At 50.3% G+C, this 14,289-nt stretch overlaps 1 protein-coding gene across 2 annotated transcripts in view; it reads right to left on the bottom strand.

Moving 5' to 3' along the window:
• TSPOAP1 (TSPO associated protein 1) overlaps positions 1 to 14,289 on the bottom strand; it is a 76,930-nt gene that overhangs the window by 59,617 nt on the left and 3,024 nt on the right. For both annotated transcript variants that reach the window (XM_026107177.2, XM_064523489.1), the window contains exons 2-3: positions 3,726 to 3,833; positions 948 to 1,076 (exon numbers count right to left, since the gene is read on the bottom strand). In XM_026107177.2, the coding sequence (XP_025962962.2) occupies positions 948 to 1,076; positions 3,726 to 3,833 (237 nt within the window). The remainder of the gene's footprint in view (positions 1 to 947; positions 1,077 to 3,725; positions 3,834 to 14,289) is intronic.

Here is a 14,289-nt window from a genome sequence, read left to right as displayed (position 1 = left end):
TGCCAGGAAAATTCCCCCCACCTTCTCTTTGGCAAAATTCTCACTTCCTCCTTCCTTGTCCTAAAGGATTAGTCTTCCCCACCACAATCCCTGGTCCTCCTCCAACAGAAAGAAAGGTCTTCCCTTTCTTTGCTGCAAGCCACCTTTAGGAAGCTGGTTCAAATGCTTACTTGCAAGATCCCACATTTGACAGCCATCTCCCGGCGTTCCTGTGCTGTGTCAAAAGCTACAGGGTTTGTAACAAGCTGCTGTTTGGCTGGAGAAAGAACTAACGTGTGGCTTGCGCACGAATGCAAGCGAGGTATGGACGGGGCATAGGAAAGTATCGCACTCCTTCCTGTTTTGCTTTACCGCACTCTTTTTCTTATTCAAATACTTCCTGTTTCTTTTTGCTGAAGTCAGATGAATTATTTTCATGACCAGTCCAGGGAAAGTTAAGCTAATTAATTACCTTAATTAATACCGTAGGGTAGGTGGGCACATTTACAGCAAGAAACCAGGAAATTGCTCAAAACCAGCTTTCCAAGCATGAGAGGAAAAAGGTAGTAATTTCTCTTCCTGATAGGCTTGTTGGGTTTTGTGATCCTTTTATTGCTGCTGATATACAAGGTATGTTTGCTCTGTGGCCTTGCCTGGTTTAAGGAAGGGGGAAAGAAAATGCCATTCTCTCTCAGTAAAATAATTCTGCATAAAAAAAGCCTGATAGCTGCAGGGCTGCTGTAGCTGCAGCGAGGGGTTCAGGGGACAGTGTGATGTACCGGTGAATGTGTTCCTTCTCACGAGCTCAGCAACTCTGGCCTTTCTGCTTCTGGAAGGTGAGGGAGCTCCCAGGACAAGTGGCAAGTGAGAAGCTGTAGTGCTAAGGTGCTCTCCTGCCTCAGCTTCCAGCGCGGCAGCACCAGACAAGCAGCCGCAAGCCCCCGTGCTGCGAAGGGTGAACCACTTACCACTTTGAGGTTTGCCTCCTGGAGTTTCCGAGCTCTCTCCTCCAGGCGTTTGGCGATCACGGCCAGCTCTGCGTTCTTCCTCTTCAGGTGCTTAACCTTCTCCTCAGTCTCGGGGAAGCAGCTCCTACGCTAGAAAACAGAAAGATTCGAGGTGAAGCCCCCTCTCACTCTGCCCCCACACCCTTGCTCTAGCAATGCACTGGGGGTGTTAGAGACAGCCAGGTCGCCAGCCCTGCAAGACCCACTCTGTGTCCACAGGAACAGTGGAGGGCTTTTCCCACTCCTTCCCCATCAGACTTTGCCTGTTCTTACATAACGGCCCAACCATTAAACCCCCCCTCTCCTCCCATCTTCTCTCCAGTCACTGAAGCCTCTGTTTTTCCTGATATTTCTTGTTGTTAATGTGACTTTGTGGTCCCCCAGAGATGCCCCTCATCCCCATTCCCAGGTTGCCCTGTGTGGTTGCTCTCCCTCTGCAGTGTCTACTTCTCTCCACTCCTTGCAGGCTCTGCCTTTGCCAGCTGGCCCGACTCAGCCAGGAGGGCAGACCATGTGCGTCTCTGGGTCCGTCGTGTCTCTTGAACCTTGGGGCTTTCTCTCTTGGGGCTTTCAGTCTTTCTAGTTTATTTTCCTGGTGTTCTGATACTCAACACATCGCTCCAGATCTGCAGAGCACTGCCTTGGGATACTGCGAGCTTTGCTGTTGGCCTTTCTCTCTTGACACTGACACAGGAGTTGGAGGGTAATGAGGAAAAAGCAGCAAAGGACTTTTTCATGTTTGCAACCCAAATTTTTTTCTCTTTCTATTTATTCTGTGTACTTTTAATCTCCTTGTATTTGTTATCTGTCCATTTTGATAAGCTGCAGCTTGCCAGTTGCTTGCTCTCAAAGTCACGTCCAGATGTGTGTGGCTGTCTTTTCACATCAGCAAAAATGTCAGCTCAACTGATCCTTCCAGTTATTTTCTTTCCTACCCCTGTGAGATCCCTCGACTGTCACTTGCTTTTTTCACTGCTCTATTTGCTTCTTTTCAGTCATAAGGACAAGGCTGATTTTTAAGAGTAAGATTTGATGAGAGCTGATATGATAGATGCTTTGCTAAAATTGAGGTGACTAGTGAAGGGTAAACTTCCCTAGAGTTCAGGTCATGCTGGATTTATTTTTTTACAGTAAGAAAATTATCTAAAATGTGTTTTGAATTTGGTGGTATAAATCTTAAATGTTGAGTGGAGCAAATAAAGTGATCAAATTTTCAAGGGCATTTTGAAGGGAAAAAAAATCAACCTGCGTTGGCATTTTCTCAGACGCTTTCCCACCTTCTTCTGATCCTTTTTTAAGCCACAGTGACAACACAGGAGCTATGAAAGTACTACGAGGTTTATGTTGGGTAATGGGAAAAAAACAACTCCCTCGGAAGGTGATGCAGCCCTGGGAGCTAACCCCCTTCCGAAGGAGTGTGGAGGGAGTGCAGTGCGGGCAGTGCCAGCACGAGCAAGGTCCTTGCCCTTGCACTGCGCAGTGCCGTTCAGCAGCAGGGTTGCTGGTAAGCCCCACTTCCCAGCAGAATCGAGGTGGCTTTGCCTGGAGCAGATCCCACTACCAGCATCTCGGCACCAGCATCCATCACACCACGCAGAGAGCCCTGAGTCCAGCCGTTCCTCAGAGCTGGTCCTTCCATCCAAGCCCTGAAGGCTGGAGCGTGTCAAGCACTGGATAGTGGCAGGATGGCAGTCGGATGGCAGCAATGGAAGGAGCTGAACTTTCGGGGCCCTCCACAGCTCTGGCCGAGCCAGGGGTGACACCAGCCTGACTGCGGCATTGGGCTCAGGCTGACCCGGGGGCTGAGCCTCCACAGTGTATTTCCACTCTCCTGAGCTGGGCGACCCTGAGCTTGGGGCTGATGTGAGCAAGGGCCTCGCTGCAAGTCAGGGTCCCATGTGAGGAACTGAATAACTGCAGCCTCCCCAAAGCTCACGAGGTCAGGCCAATGCAGCCCGGCCAACACTGTGGGTGCCTTGGCCCCAGGTGCATGGCCAGGGTGGTGGCATCTCCACGTGGGGCTGATGCTCCTTGGGCTTCAGCAAGGATACAAGCAGGGAACCACCTCCTCTGCTTATTTCCCTAGGTTCCCAGCTGGCCATCATGGACCTGGGGCAGCTCAAGAGCACTGAAGGATGTGGGAGCAGGATGAGACGGGCAGCCAGTGCTGGGCCACCTGGCCTTGCTTTGGGTGCCCTGCAGTGCGGCTGGGTGCCGTGCTGCCACGAGAGCAGGGGGTGGTGCTCGCCCAAAGCGAAGCAGCGAGTGAATCTGTGTTTCTGCTTTTCCACTTAAAGAGGAAACAAGAGCAACTTCCCCCTCCCCTGCCATCAGCTCGCCTTTGGCTTGCTTTCCGCCAGCTTTCTCAGGCGGCTGCGGAAAAAGTCTCTTGTGGTTTCCAGTCGGCAAATAGTGCCAGACAAAGATGGCCGGAAGGGTGGCAAAGGGTCCTGTCCTTATTTGGCACGGTGTGGAAGGGGGCCTGTTCAGGCCAGCGGCTGTGCGGTGCAGTGTGAAGGCACGCAAAGGCTCCCGAGGGACCCAAAGCTCTCAGGCTCCCCTTCCCTCCTGGCCCTCCCCAGACCCCACGTCTCAGCACCTCTCTGAGCCGAGCCCAAGGTGGCTGATGCCCAGCTCGCCCGGGGCCAAGACTCCCTCCCCGCAGAGCAACCCAGACCTCATGCACAGGTGCCCAGAGTCAGCTCAGCATCCCGCCAAGGGGCCATGTCCTCTGCTCACCAGCAGGATGTTCTCCTCGGTGAGGCTGGTGCAACGGTGCTGCAGGTCCTCCAGCGCGCTCAGGAGCTTCGTGTTCTGTCTCACGAGGAAGCCGTAGTCAGCCCCGCTCTGTAAAACAGCACGGGAGAGGCAAGGCAGCCCTTCATCTCCCCAGGTCGAGGAGGAGAGGAGGCTGCAGCAGCACACCCTCTTCGGTCCCCCCCGCCAAGCCCAGCCTGGTTCCCCGCCGGGAGGCCAGCAGGGTCGGGGCGCAGGCAGAAAAGTGGCAGGGTGAGATGTGGAGGAGCCAGAGGCTGGTTTCAGGAGGAGGTGAGGAGCTGCAAGGCCTTTGGGAGATGGAGGGAGCAACAGCCGTAGCTGAGATGCTCCCAGCCCTGCCTGCACTGTGAGCAGCTGCTGCCTGACCATGTAGGAGATGCTCATACCACTCGTGCTGCTGAAAGTCAAGGAAATTGCTACTGAGGGTGCACCAATGCCATCCCCAGTGCCTGCGACCCCAGAGCATGGGCTGCTGGGCTCCCCTTCCTGCCGCACGCCTGCCCCAGTGCCTCTCTGCAATCCAACGGGATGGTCCCGGGGCTCCAGGAGGGGTGGCGGGCACAGAGCTCGCCAGAGGACTTGCAGGGAGAGAAGAGGAAGAGGCTGGACACATGGAGGCAGGGCCTGGGAAAGGATGGAGTGGCCTTTGGGGCCAGGCTACATCTTCCATGGGTGACTGGGACCTGGCAGCCAGGCTAGCCAGGGCAACGCGGGGCCACGGCGAGTGGTGAGGGGGGGGACTCGGCTCAGCAGAGCTACCCCACTTGAGAGCACTTCCCTGTCTATGAAACAACCACCCTCAGTGGCTTCAAGGTAACAACTACCGTCTCCAAGACAGCTTTGAAGATGGTTTCAGCTGGGGAAGAGGCCTAGACCCCTCATGTTGTGCCCAGCTGCGCTGCTTGCCGTTTGATCCAGTGGCATCTGAAACAGAGCTCGGTTAAACAGGAGCAGAGCTGGCAAGAGCCAGGTGGGCAGAGCACAAGCCTTCGGCATCTCGGGCAGCTTTGCCACTGCAACATGCCAGACACGTGTGCTGCTCCCCACGGCTCAGGAACCCGGCGGCCTGCAGCACCATGCGGCTTTGGGAGGCAACGCAAGCTCCTCGCCTGCTTCCCCCATCCCAGCTCCCTGCCAGTTTGGTCCAGGAGACCACCCTGAAGCCAGGCCCCGGGCACTGCCCTCTCTGTATCCGCCACCGAAAGAAGGTGACACACAGGATTTCTTTGCAAAACACCACTTTTATTTTGTCACATCAAAAGCAGCACAGCTCTGTCAGGAGCTGTATATATAACTTGTGGTTACTACTTCCTGCTCCGAGCTGCTAGCCGCAGGCTCGCTTCAGAAGCTGAGTCCCAGAAAGTATTTTTGTGCATTAGCAAAGCTCCTAGCCAAACTATTGCTTCACAGCTGCCATATGGCAGCAGCAAGCCACGCATCTCAGGAAAACCTGGCCAGATGTTTTCCCAGCAGTTGCGCAGATCTTGCATGACCCGCTTCTATATGACTGGGAAGTTTGTGCTGGTGCTGCTAGATGCCTGGGTCTGTCCGGTTACGTAGCTCTGCAGCTGCAGTTCATAAGCGAAGATGACAAGTGAAACGGCCCCCAGCTACTGAAGAACTGCTTGCCAAACTTTCTTGATAGCAAACACCAGTTAGGCCAACTCACAGCACTCAGAGTGCCAGGGACTCCAGAGAATCTGAGACTGGCTAAAACTCATTGCACTTTTGAACAATAACATATTTTGGCTTCTCTGTTGCTTCCACTGGAGAAGAAGTACTGGAGACCTTCCTCTGGTCCCACAAGGCCTACCCCATCAACTCCTTTCGTGTAGCTACCTTGCCCACACAACCCGCCATTGCCTAGGTCGGCACAGCGGCCAACTTCTCCAAACCAGCTTGGTGCCAGCATTTCTCTATTGAAGCTCTTGCACCCATATAGAAATGCCTTGGCAAAGCGGGGAGGAAAAAAACAAGTGAAGGAGACAGAAAACCTACAGACCCCCTCAAAAGGTAACACCTTGCCCTCCTTCCTGGCCTCCCGCAGTGCCCTGTGGTCTGATCAGCCCTCTGAACCACTGCAAGGAGACATCAGGTGCCACAAGTTTACAGCTCCTCAGCAGAGCAGTTTGCAAGCAGCTATCCCTATGCTTGAAAAAGCTTCTCCTGCATTTTGGAATGAAAAATGAAAAACATTAAAAAAGAAAAAAAGCTTCCATAGGAAGAGAGTCTACCTCTTTCCACCTGCTGGAAAGCTAAAATATGTATATATTCTCTATGCATGTTTTCAGAGACCTAGGTCCAGCCCCTGCAGCATCAGTCACACCCTTGCTGCTTTACTAATCCCTGTGGTGACAAGGCATCCCCAGGGAATATCCCACCACCACCAGCTCCACGTACAGCGAAGCACTTTCTACGGCTGGGCACCCAGGCAGGAGACGCTGCAGGTGCTGCTGGAGGGGCTCGGAGCCAGGATGGGAGCGTGGGGGGGATCCTATCGGCATTTCCCATGCTGTGCATGTCAGTGCCGGCTGGTACACTGCTGCCGCCTCCAGAGTGGAATAAGCAGCCCTCCAGGATCTCCTTGCCATTGCTGAGCAGTCTTGAACTTCTTGTCTTTGCTCCCTCGTATCAAGGCAGGCCAATCAAGCTCAGCCAGCAGCCTATTCACGTGAAATAAAAGTCGGACAGATTTTGCAGAGGAGCTGATATGTTCATGCCTCTGCCCCAACAGGGAGATGGGGCTTCTGGTGTTTTCATCAGCAGCTTTCTGCAGGTACTGATTAGCACTGCCAGCATGGCAAGGGGAAGCTTTGAGGGACCTATGTCTGAATAGGATCATTTCTATATTTGAAACCCCTCTTCTGTGGCTATAGAACACAAGGTCTTCACAAGGCCAGGATGCAAAGACTCCCAGCCACTCACCCCCTGTCCTGGGCACATGGCTATCGGTGTGTCCCAGTTTGGCCAGGGTTTCTTCACGACTCCAGAGCCAGTGACCTGGTAAAGGCTGAGATGTCATTTCCTGGGAGCTGCTGGGATCTCTGTGCCTTGCAGGGCTCCTAGGTGCGGTGCTGCGTGGCAGGAGACCGTGGCTGCGCATGGCAGGAGCTGAGCTTTCCCCTCGCCAGCACCTTCATGCTGCCATGGCTGCAGTTTTCCAGGGCTTCTGCAGGAGACACTCAAAGTCCAGCTGCAGAAATGCTGGAGATGAAGATGTGGACACGGGAGATCTTCGCCATGCCACCTCTGTGCTGCAGCCAGAACACCAGTCCTGGGCAGCCCCTGCTTGAGCTCGAGCAGGGACCTTGCTCCCTCAGGAAAGCTTTGCCGAACCTTTCCCCCTCTGCAGGGAGCTGCGACGGGCGCAGAGAGGGGCCGGGACTGTGCTGGCGATGCAGCTTGAACGCTCTCCGCCAGGACAACATACCACTTGGAGCTGAAGGGCTGTCTAGACGTCATCCCACACTCATTAAACATTCATTCCCTATAATGAAATAGCTTTTAATTTATTAACCACTCCACTGTTCTTCATTGCTCCACTGCTCCTCAGTGCAGCCTCACTCCAGGCCAAGCTTGTGTTCCCCTGTGTACAGGGCTTTTTGAAGGAAGTTGAGTAAGTCATTAGAGAAAAGAGGTACAGAGGCCCCCCCAGAAGTGACTTGTCTTAATAAAGACATGAAAAAGTGCCTTCAGGAGCCAGGAGCAGAAATCCAAATGCATCCTTTAGGAGCAGATTTTTCCAGGGAACTGGGGTCAAGCAGGAGCAGAGCCGTGGCTGAAACCGAGGTGAGGCAGGATGGGTTCCTCAGGGAACCCCAGGGCAGGCGTGTCCTGCAGCCAGGAGCTCTGCCTTCCTCAGCCACTAAAAATTCAACTGCAGTGACATGCTCTTTGGCTATCAGGGAAATTTTTTTAAATCAGAGTAATTCAAAAAAAAGAACAGCGCAGAGGCAGATAGAGGAGAGCAGACCACATAACCACCCTGTGCAGCCAGCATGCAGCTTCGAAGCCTCTCATTACAGGGGAAATGGGATTATTTGTCACTGCTTTTGGCAGACAGATCCAAAAATACAGTTTCTTCAGAATTCATCGAGAACAGGCGAAGAAAGAAAAGGTCTCAGCTGGATAGCTGCAAGAAAGCTTTCTCTTTTTCACCAGAAAACTTCAAAAGGCCACCGAGACTTGTGGTAGCTTTTACAGGAAGAGGTTCCCGGCCAGAATGCTAAACAGGTCACGCAGCCAGAACCCCCCAGGAGCACCCAGGCTCCAGCACAGTCTTGAAAGTCCCATGGAAAACTTGCAAGAAGCCATTTGGAGGATAGTAAATCAAAAGGTGGCGAGGATGACAGGCTCTGCCTGCAGCGGCTGCTCTGCAATGCGGCTCAGGCAGCAGAGCCCTGCTGCCAGGTGCCTCGTGGCACAGCCCTGTGCAGGCACAGCCCGGCACGGCCGGCCCGAGAGGGCTTCCAAGGGGGATGTGCCAAAGCCCGAAGCGGCCCCGTTATAAATCACCCCGCAGGAAGCCAGAAAGCCAGTGGGGGAGGAGGAATATACCAGGTGGACCCACGAGTGGGAATTCTCAGGTGGCTTATGGAAACATGCATTCTCATGACTGATTTAAAACAAAAGATATATCATTTTAAAATGTCCCTATGGTGACTTCCTGGTCTGCAGTAGGTATGGCTCAAGCTGCCAGGTTTGCCTTGCAGAATTCATCTCTAAAATCCAAGGCCTCCACTGCAGTCACTGTTTCCTAGGTGGTACTATGCCAGTGGTTTTCCTACTGTCTTGGATATATTAAATCCACCACCTCTCTCTCATTTAAAATCATTGTCACCTGTCATTTAATAAATTCCAAGCCTCCACCTTGTTCAAGCCCTTTAGCTGTTCCGGCTTTGGTAATTGGTTTCCTTAACTGCTCCATCCTTGCCACTTGGAAATGAAAATTGTGATTGCAAATCAATTTTCTGCTCTTCCATCGAGTTTTAAAGGAATCAGCACACTCTCAGAATGAAGTTATTTTCTATAGACTGCTATTCTGCTGTGCCCTCACTGCATGTGAAAAGCAAGTCTAAAATAACATCACTGTTCGGTCAGTGAGTGAGCGAGAAACCCATCAGCTGTCACTGCAGGAACAGCCCTTTACTGGAGCATACATTATCCAGGCAAAGGTAGAAGTGTCATTTTTGTTAAAGGTATGACAGAAATAAGAGAGATGCCTGGGATGCAGTCACAGTTATTCTATCATTCCTTTAATCTCTAGTCTGTGTCCCACAGCAGTTGTTCTAGTTCCTTCATTTTATGCCAAGTTCCTGGTTTTAGACACAAACATCTCCTTTCTTTGACTTCATCACACTTCCTTTCCAGCTCCTCACCCCATATATTGCCTACCAATTCCTGTTTTCATGATTCAGCATTTTCTCCTACTGCTCATCCCACTTCCAACCTACTGTTTGCCTTTATTTATTCCAGTTTTCTCATTTGTCTGATTTGTATCACTCTGCGTACCAAATTCACAGAAGAAATAATCCATCCAAGCCTATTAATTTCAAAGATACTGTCTCCAGCATGGGCAGCGTTGGAGACACAAATTGCAAGATACTGAGTGAATATTCAGGGAAACATTCACTACTTATTTGCTCTGTTCTTACACCCTTCCCTAGGCACCATCTGTTGGACACCATCTGACCACTACAGATCTTCCTGTGTTCCTCACAACATGTTTAAAATGAAGTACACACGTAAAACTAGAATGTCCCAAATTTCTACCATAATCCTCATAAGCTTTGTATGAACAGCACCATCATCAGTCCTGGGAAAACAAACCCAGGTACTCCAGAAGCAGAAAAATCAGTGCAATATCCCTGATCACTCTGGTTAGGTTCTCCTTTGATGAGCTCAGCCTCTTCGGTCTCCACAACCAAGGAGAAACTGATATTCCTGTAAAACCGAGCCAAGGAGGAATGCAAGTGGAAAACAAAATCCCTGGGCAGAGGCAGAACGTCAGCGCTCTGGAATCCAAAATTGCAGCTGCTTCCACGGTGCAATATGGAGTGATTTCTCACCTTTAACAGCAAATCCAAAAGAAATTAGGTTTTGCAAGAAGACAAGAGAAAATGCCACCGAAACACCACAAGGCTGCTGAAGAGCCAGTTCTCAATAACTGCTGATACTCCCTGATGTACCACTCACGTCCTTCAGGTCTCACAATCAGACACAAAACAGACCAGTCAAATGAAATGGATGGAGGACTTGGAGAAACTCTTTCCTTTCTGCACAAGGACAGCCTGTCCATGTGCGTTATAAAGTGGAAGAAGGGCCTAGGCTGTGCCTTAGATCCCCATGGAGACCTGCAGCAAGCAGTCCTCCAAAGGAGGGGGCCCAGCGGGGACTCTAGGGCAGGAAAGGTCCTGCTCAGGGCGCAGGCACGGCAGGCTCTCGTCCAGCTGAACAGCTGCTGATATCCAGACTTGCCCCTGTGTGATACAGAGACCTTTAGCCAATGCTTCTTCCAGCAGAGAGTGACCTGCCTAACACAGAAGCATGACAGGTTGTGGTTGGCCCCGTACAGGCTTTCCATGGCTGTGACCCAACCCCTCTCCACGACAGACAGGAAACTGGACACCTGGGATATTAAAAATCTTTTTGCAACCCTACAACTTACATGCAAGGTAAGATGGTGATTGCTGGGATATGATCCATTCCTGCTTGGTTGCCAGATTAACTACAGCAAGGGGTTGTGCAAAATGAGCTCCTAAAGTAGAACCACATCACCTTCCTGCCCTTGGACTGCTCTGTGGCACACGCTGCGTCCCTTGTAGTGCCTTTTACCGTCTACATGCCTTGTGAGGCAGATATCTGCATTTCACAGGACATGAAACACATGCAAGGCCTCTTCTACAGACTACCGTTTTAATGTTGAAGAGCAAATTTCTCCTTTTCTCTTATCAGCTCTCAGAAAGAGCTAGTCTAGCCACACACTGGCAAGGCTGGATGATGCTCCATTGCCACATTGTTCGGGGGATGGTATCTCCATTTCATTGCGGAGCACGGAGAAGCATGAAAATCACCTATACACTGTAAAAGCTAGTTCGGTTGTAAAATCAGGTGACTGACTGGGAGCCGAGACAGCCAAGCTACCTTCTCCTCCATGACATATTTTTCCAGGTGCTACTGAGCAAGTCACTTGAATCTAAGCAGTAGTAGGCACAACCAGCAATATTTAGGCTAGAGAAAAGCAAAACGTAGAGCTAATGTGAAATAAATGTGTTAACAACTTCAATGTAAATACAGATGACAGATGACTTCATAACTTCTGCTTCTTCCTTACTCATCTGCATTGTCCATCTCTTCAGCTAAACATAGGGGTACTGGCTTTCTGTAGAAGGTGTTTGGACTTTCTGTTCTATTGATCTGAACAAAAGTAAGCCTCCGGCTCCCAGCATGGCGGACCCAGGCCCAGGCAGCCCTGAAGTCTTCATGGAGCATCTGGACTTTCTTTCTGGATGCCATGTGTAACATAATTGTACTTAGTAAACATGCAAAAAAACCCTGGGGAATATTTGTACAATTTTGCTCTTTTGAAGTTTGATATCTTGATAGCTTGAACAGGGACAATTGTTCTTTGATCTCTCATCTTTCTCGTAACAAAAACACTAACCCAAAGAAACACTCTCTCAAGGAGGCCAATAAGACTTTCTGGTACTCATAAAAGCACTTGGGAACAGAGTGCTCGTTCACAGCTGAGGGCAGTGAGCAGCCCAGTGCTGTTTCAGAGCTTCACCCTGAAGGGCCGTCAAACTGCATCTCATTAAATTCCCTCCCCCTACAGAACTGCCACTACCTTGTTACAGTCATCATTTAAAAAGCTCATATGTCAAGCCTCCTTCCTGTTTCAGAGCCTCAGTAGCAGCATGCATGGTTTCGGAAATTCGCTTTTATTGAAAGCTAGACTAGATTTCCTAATGTGTTCTCTCAATACTCTGAAGAGTATTGAGACAGATGTGCTCTTCCATGTTAAAAGATATATTGCGGAGGTGGAGAGACAGATTTTGTACTCTCAGTTCAGTTGTTTAGCCCACATATCTGCTCCACAGCTCTCCCGCCATGTGTACCTGGTTTGCAAATTACTTGCCATTTCCCAGGGGCCAAGAGCATCTTCTCTGCTTGGGTCACATTTGCTTAAAAACTGTTCTAATTCCCCATGCTCTGGCACATCAGCAACGGCATTCCTTGTGCACCTCAGTAAAGCAAGAAGCCGTTGGCCAAAATGTGATTTTAATTTTGTCCTGGACCGAGATGCCCCAAATCTTTGGTGGCTTTAACAAGTAGTTAAGAGATGGAAGACAGAGAAATCCTTCCCTTGCACCACTCACACCAGCCAGAGATGCTATTCATGATCCACATAGAAATGGATCCACATAGGAATGATCCACATAGGAATGTGAATAGCAAGAGCAGTAGAAGAGTTACAAATTTATGTCCAAAATACTTCCCAGCTACTGCTAAACATGCAGAGATTTGTAAGAGGAATATGAAGACTGGTCAGAATGATGTATAAATGGGAACATACATGTGAAAAATCACCAACAGGGACACTATAGCTGAGATTAGGAGAACGGCCTGCATCAAGACAGTAGCCAGCAATCAGCCATTTACATCCAGACCCCCACGCAGAGGCCTGGCTGCAGAAAACCTGCACTCTTGTAGCAGGGGGACAGCAGCAAGGCTGCAAGTGGTGCATGGGCCATTTCTCTTCCTGTTACTCCAGCAGGAAGAGAGATTGCAGCCATAGGACACCCAAAACAAGGAGACGATATGGTGGTGAGCCACCTGCCTGATTTAGAGAGGGTGACGTGAGAAAGATGCCAAGGCAAACGATCACACCACAATCATGGCCAACTCCTGGACTCCAAGGCCTGTCTGAAAACCAGTTTGTCATTACCAGTCCAGAGGAGCCAAGGCATGCAGTGAGAAGTCAATGGATGGTATGTCTCATCCTCCATGTCCCACACAAGCAACCCTGGCCAGACCATCTGGACACATCTTTGTGCTGGATGTTAGGTGCATGGAGTCAGTTTACTTCAGAAGATAAGTGAAACAAAAATTACCTTCCCCTTCTATACAGTCTTGCCTTGAGTTCTCTTCTATTTGTTTCTACAAATAAAGTCTCACTGGATTTTCATGGCAGGTGGCTGTCTCAGGTTGGTCATACATTTATAAGCTCCTTGTCTAAAGCATCTTCATTTGGGTTTCACAGAGTTATTGAATATCCTCAACATCCCCTGCCCCCAACCTCAGGCAAAGCTGTATGCTTGGCGCTTAAGGAATTCAGATCCAGAGTGGCCTCTTGAGATTCAGAAGTACTCATGATAGTCAACCCCAAGCATCCTAGCTGTGGTCCTTGCTTTTGTGGCTAATGGGATGCCAGAAGAGGCATGTGATCAGCTGCTGAGATTATCCCATCTGTAAGTGCTGCTGGGGGGGAGGTTAATGGGAGGAAGGGCAAGTAATTCTGGAAGTGAAGGGCATGGGGAACATTCAAAAGGTGAAGGACCTTGCTCCTTCCCCACTACCAATGTAGAGCATCAAGAGAGTTTTCACTTCAGCAACCTATTCCCAAACCACCCCCCATCTCCAGGATCAAAGCAGCTCCCAGTTGAGCGGCCCCCCATGAGATATGCAGGCTACTGATCTCCTGTAGGAAGTCCTCTAAGATCAGTCTAACTGACTACATTATGGGAACTTCCCAGTTTCCAGCAAGACTGCCTATGCCACTTTAACCACAGTCTTCCTACACAGACAGCATTTTTCTCCTTCCCTAATATTCATTATTCTGATTGGGAACCTGAATATTCAGTGCCTGGAGATTCTTATCATGAGCACCACATCTTAGCTCCTGTGTCTGCTCCAGGTTGGACTGGAGACTCCAGGCATCCACCCCCAACCCACTTCTTATTCCAGAGGTCTCTTGCCAGCTCCCAAATGGGAGAAGAGTAAACAGCTCTCCACACACAGGCAGGATCTGAGCAATAAACCTAAGACTAACTTGACCTACAGTCTTAGCATCTGCCCTGAGGGAACAACAGAGCAAGAGCAGACAGAGCTGGTATACACAGCAAGAACTTCACCCTAAAATCATCTTTAATCAATTCTGTAAGCCAGGGATGAGCCCTCAGGAGGCTTTTCCTAGCACTAGGAAATAATTCCCTGGAGGCAGATGTCCTGTCTGCATAATGCAACATTGACATCTCAAGGACAGATGTCCTGTGCTCTCAAAGGAAGCCCAGCTTTGACAGCAGCACGCACAGCACCTATAGCTCATATTCCAGTCTGGTGAGGAAGAACCATCCTTTGGAGATGTGCTGTATAGGATGTGCTGTGCCCTTGTCTCCAGCCATAATATGGCATCTTGTTCCCTAGGAAATGTATTTGAGGATGTGATTTCAACAGCCCAGCTGCACCCACGCTTGCTCTGCCACTCAGCAGTGTTGAACTCCTGCCTGGGTCTGAACCAGAGCCT

This window comes from Dromaius novaehollandiae, chromosome 19, assembly GCF_036370855.1.
Source record: "Dromaius novaehollandiae isolate bDroNov1 chromosome 19, bDroNov1.hap1, whole genome shotgun sequence".
Lineage (NCBI taxonomy): Eukaryota > Metazoa > Chordata > Aves > Casuariiformes > Dromaiidae > Dromaius > Dromaius novaehollandiae.
This window is presented reverse-complemented; position numbering and strand designations above follow the sequence as displayed.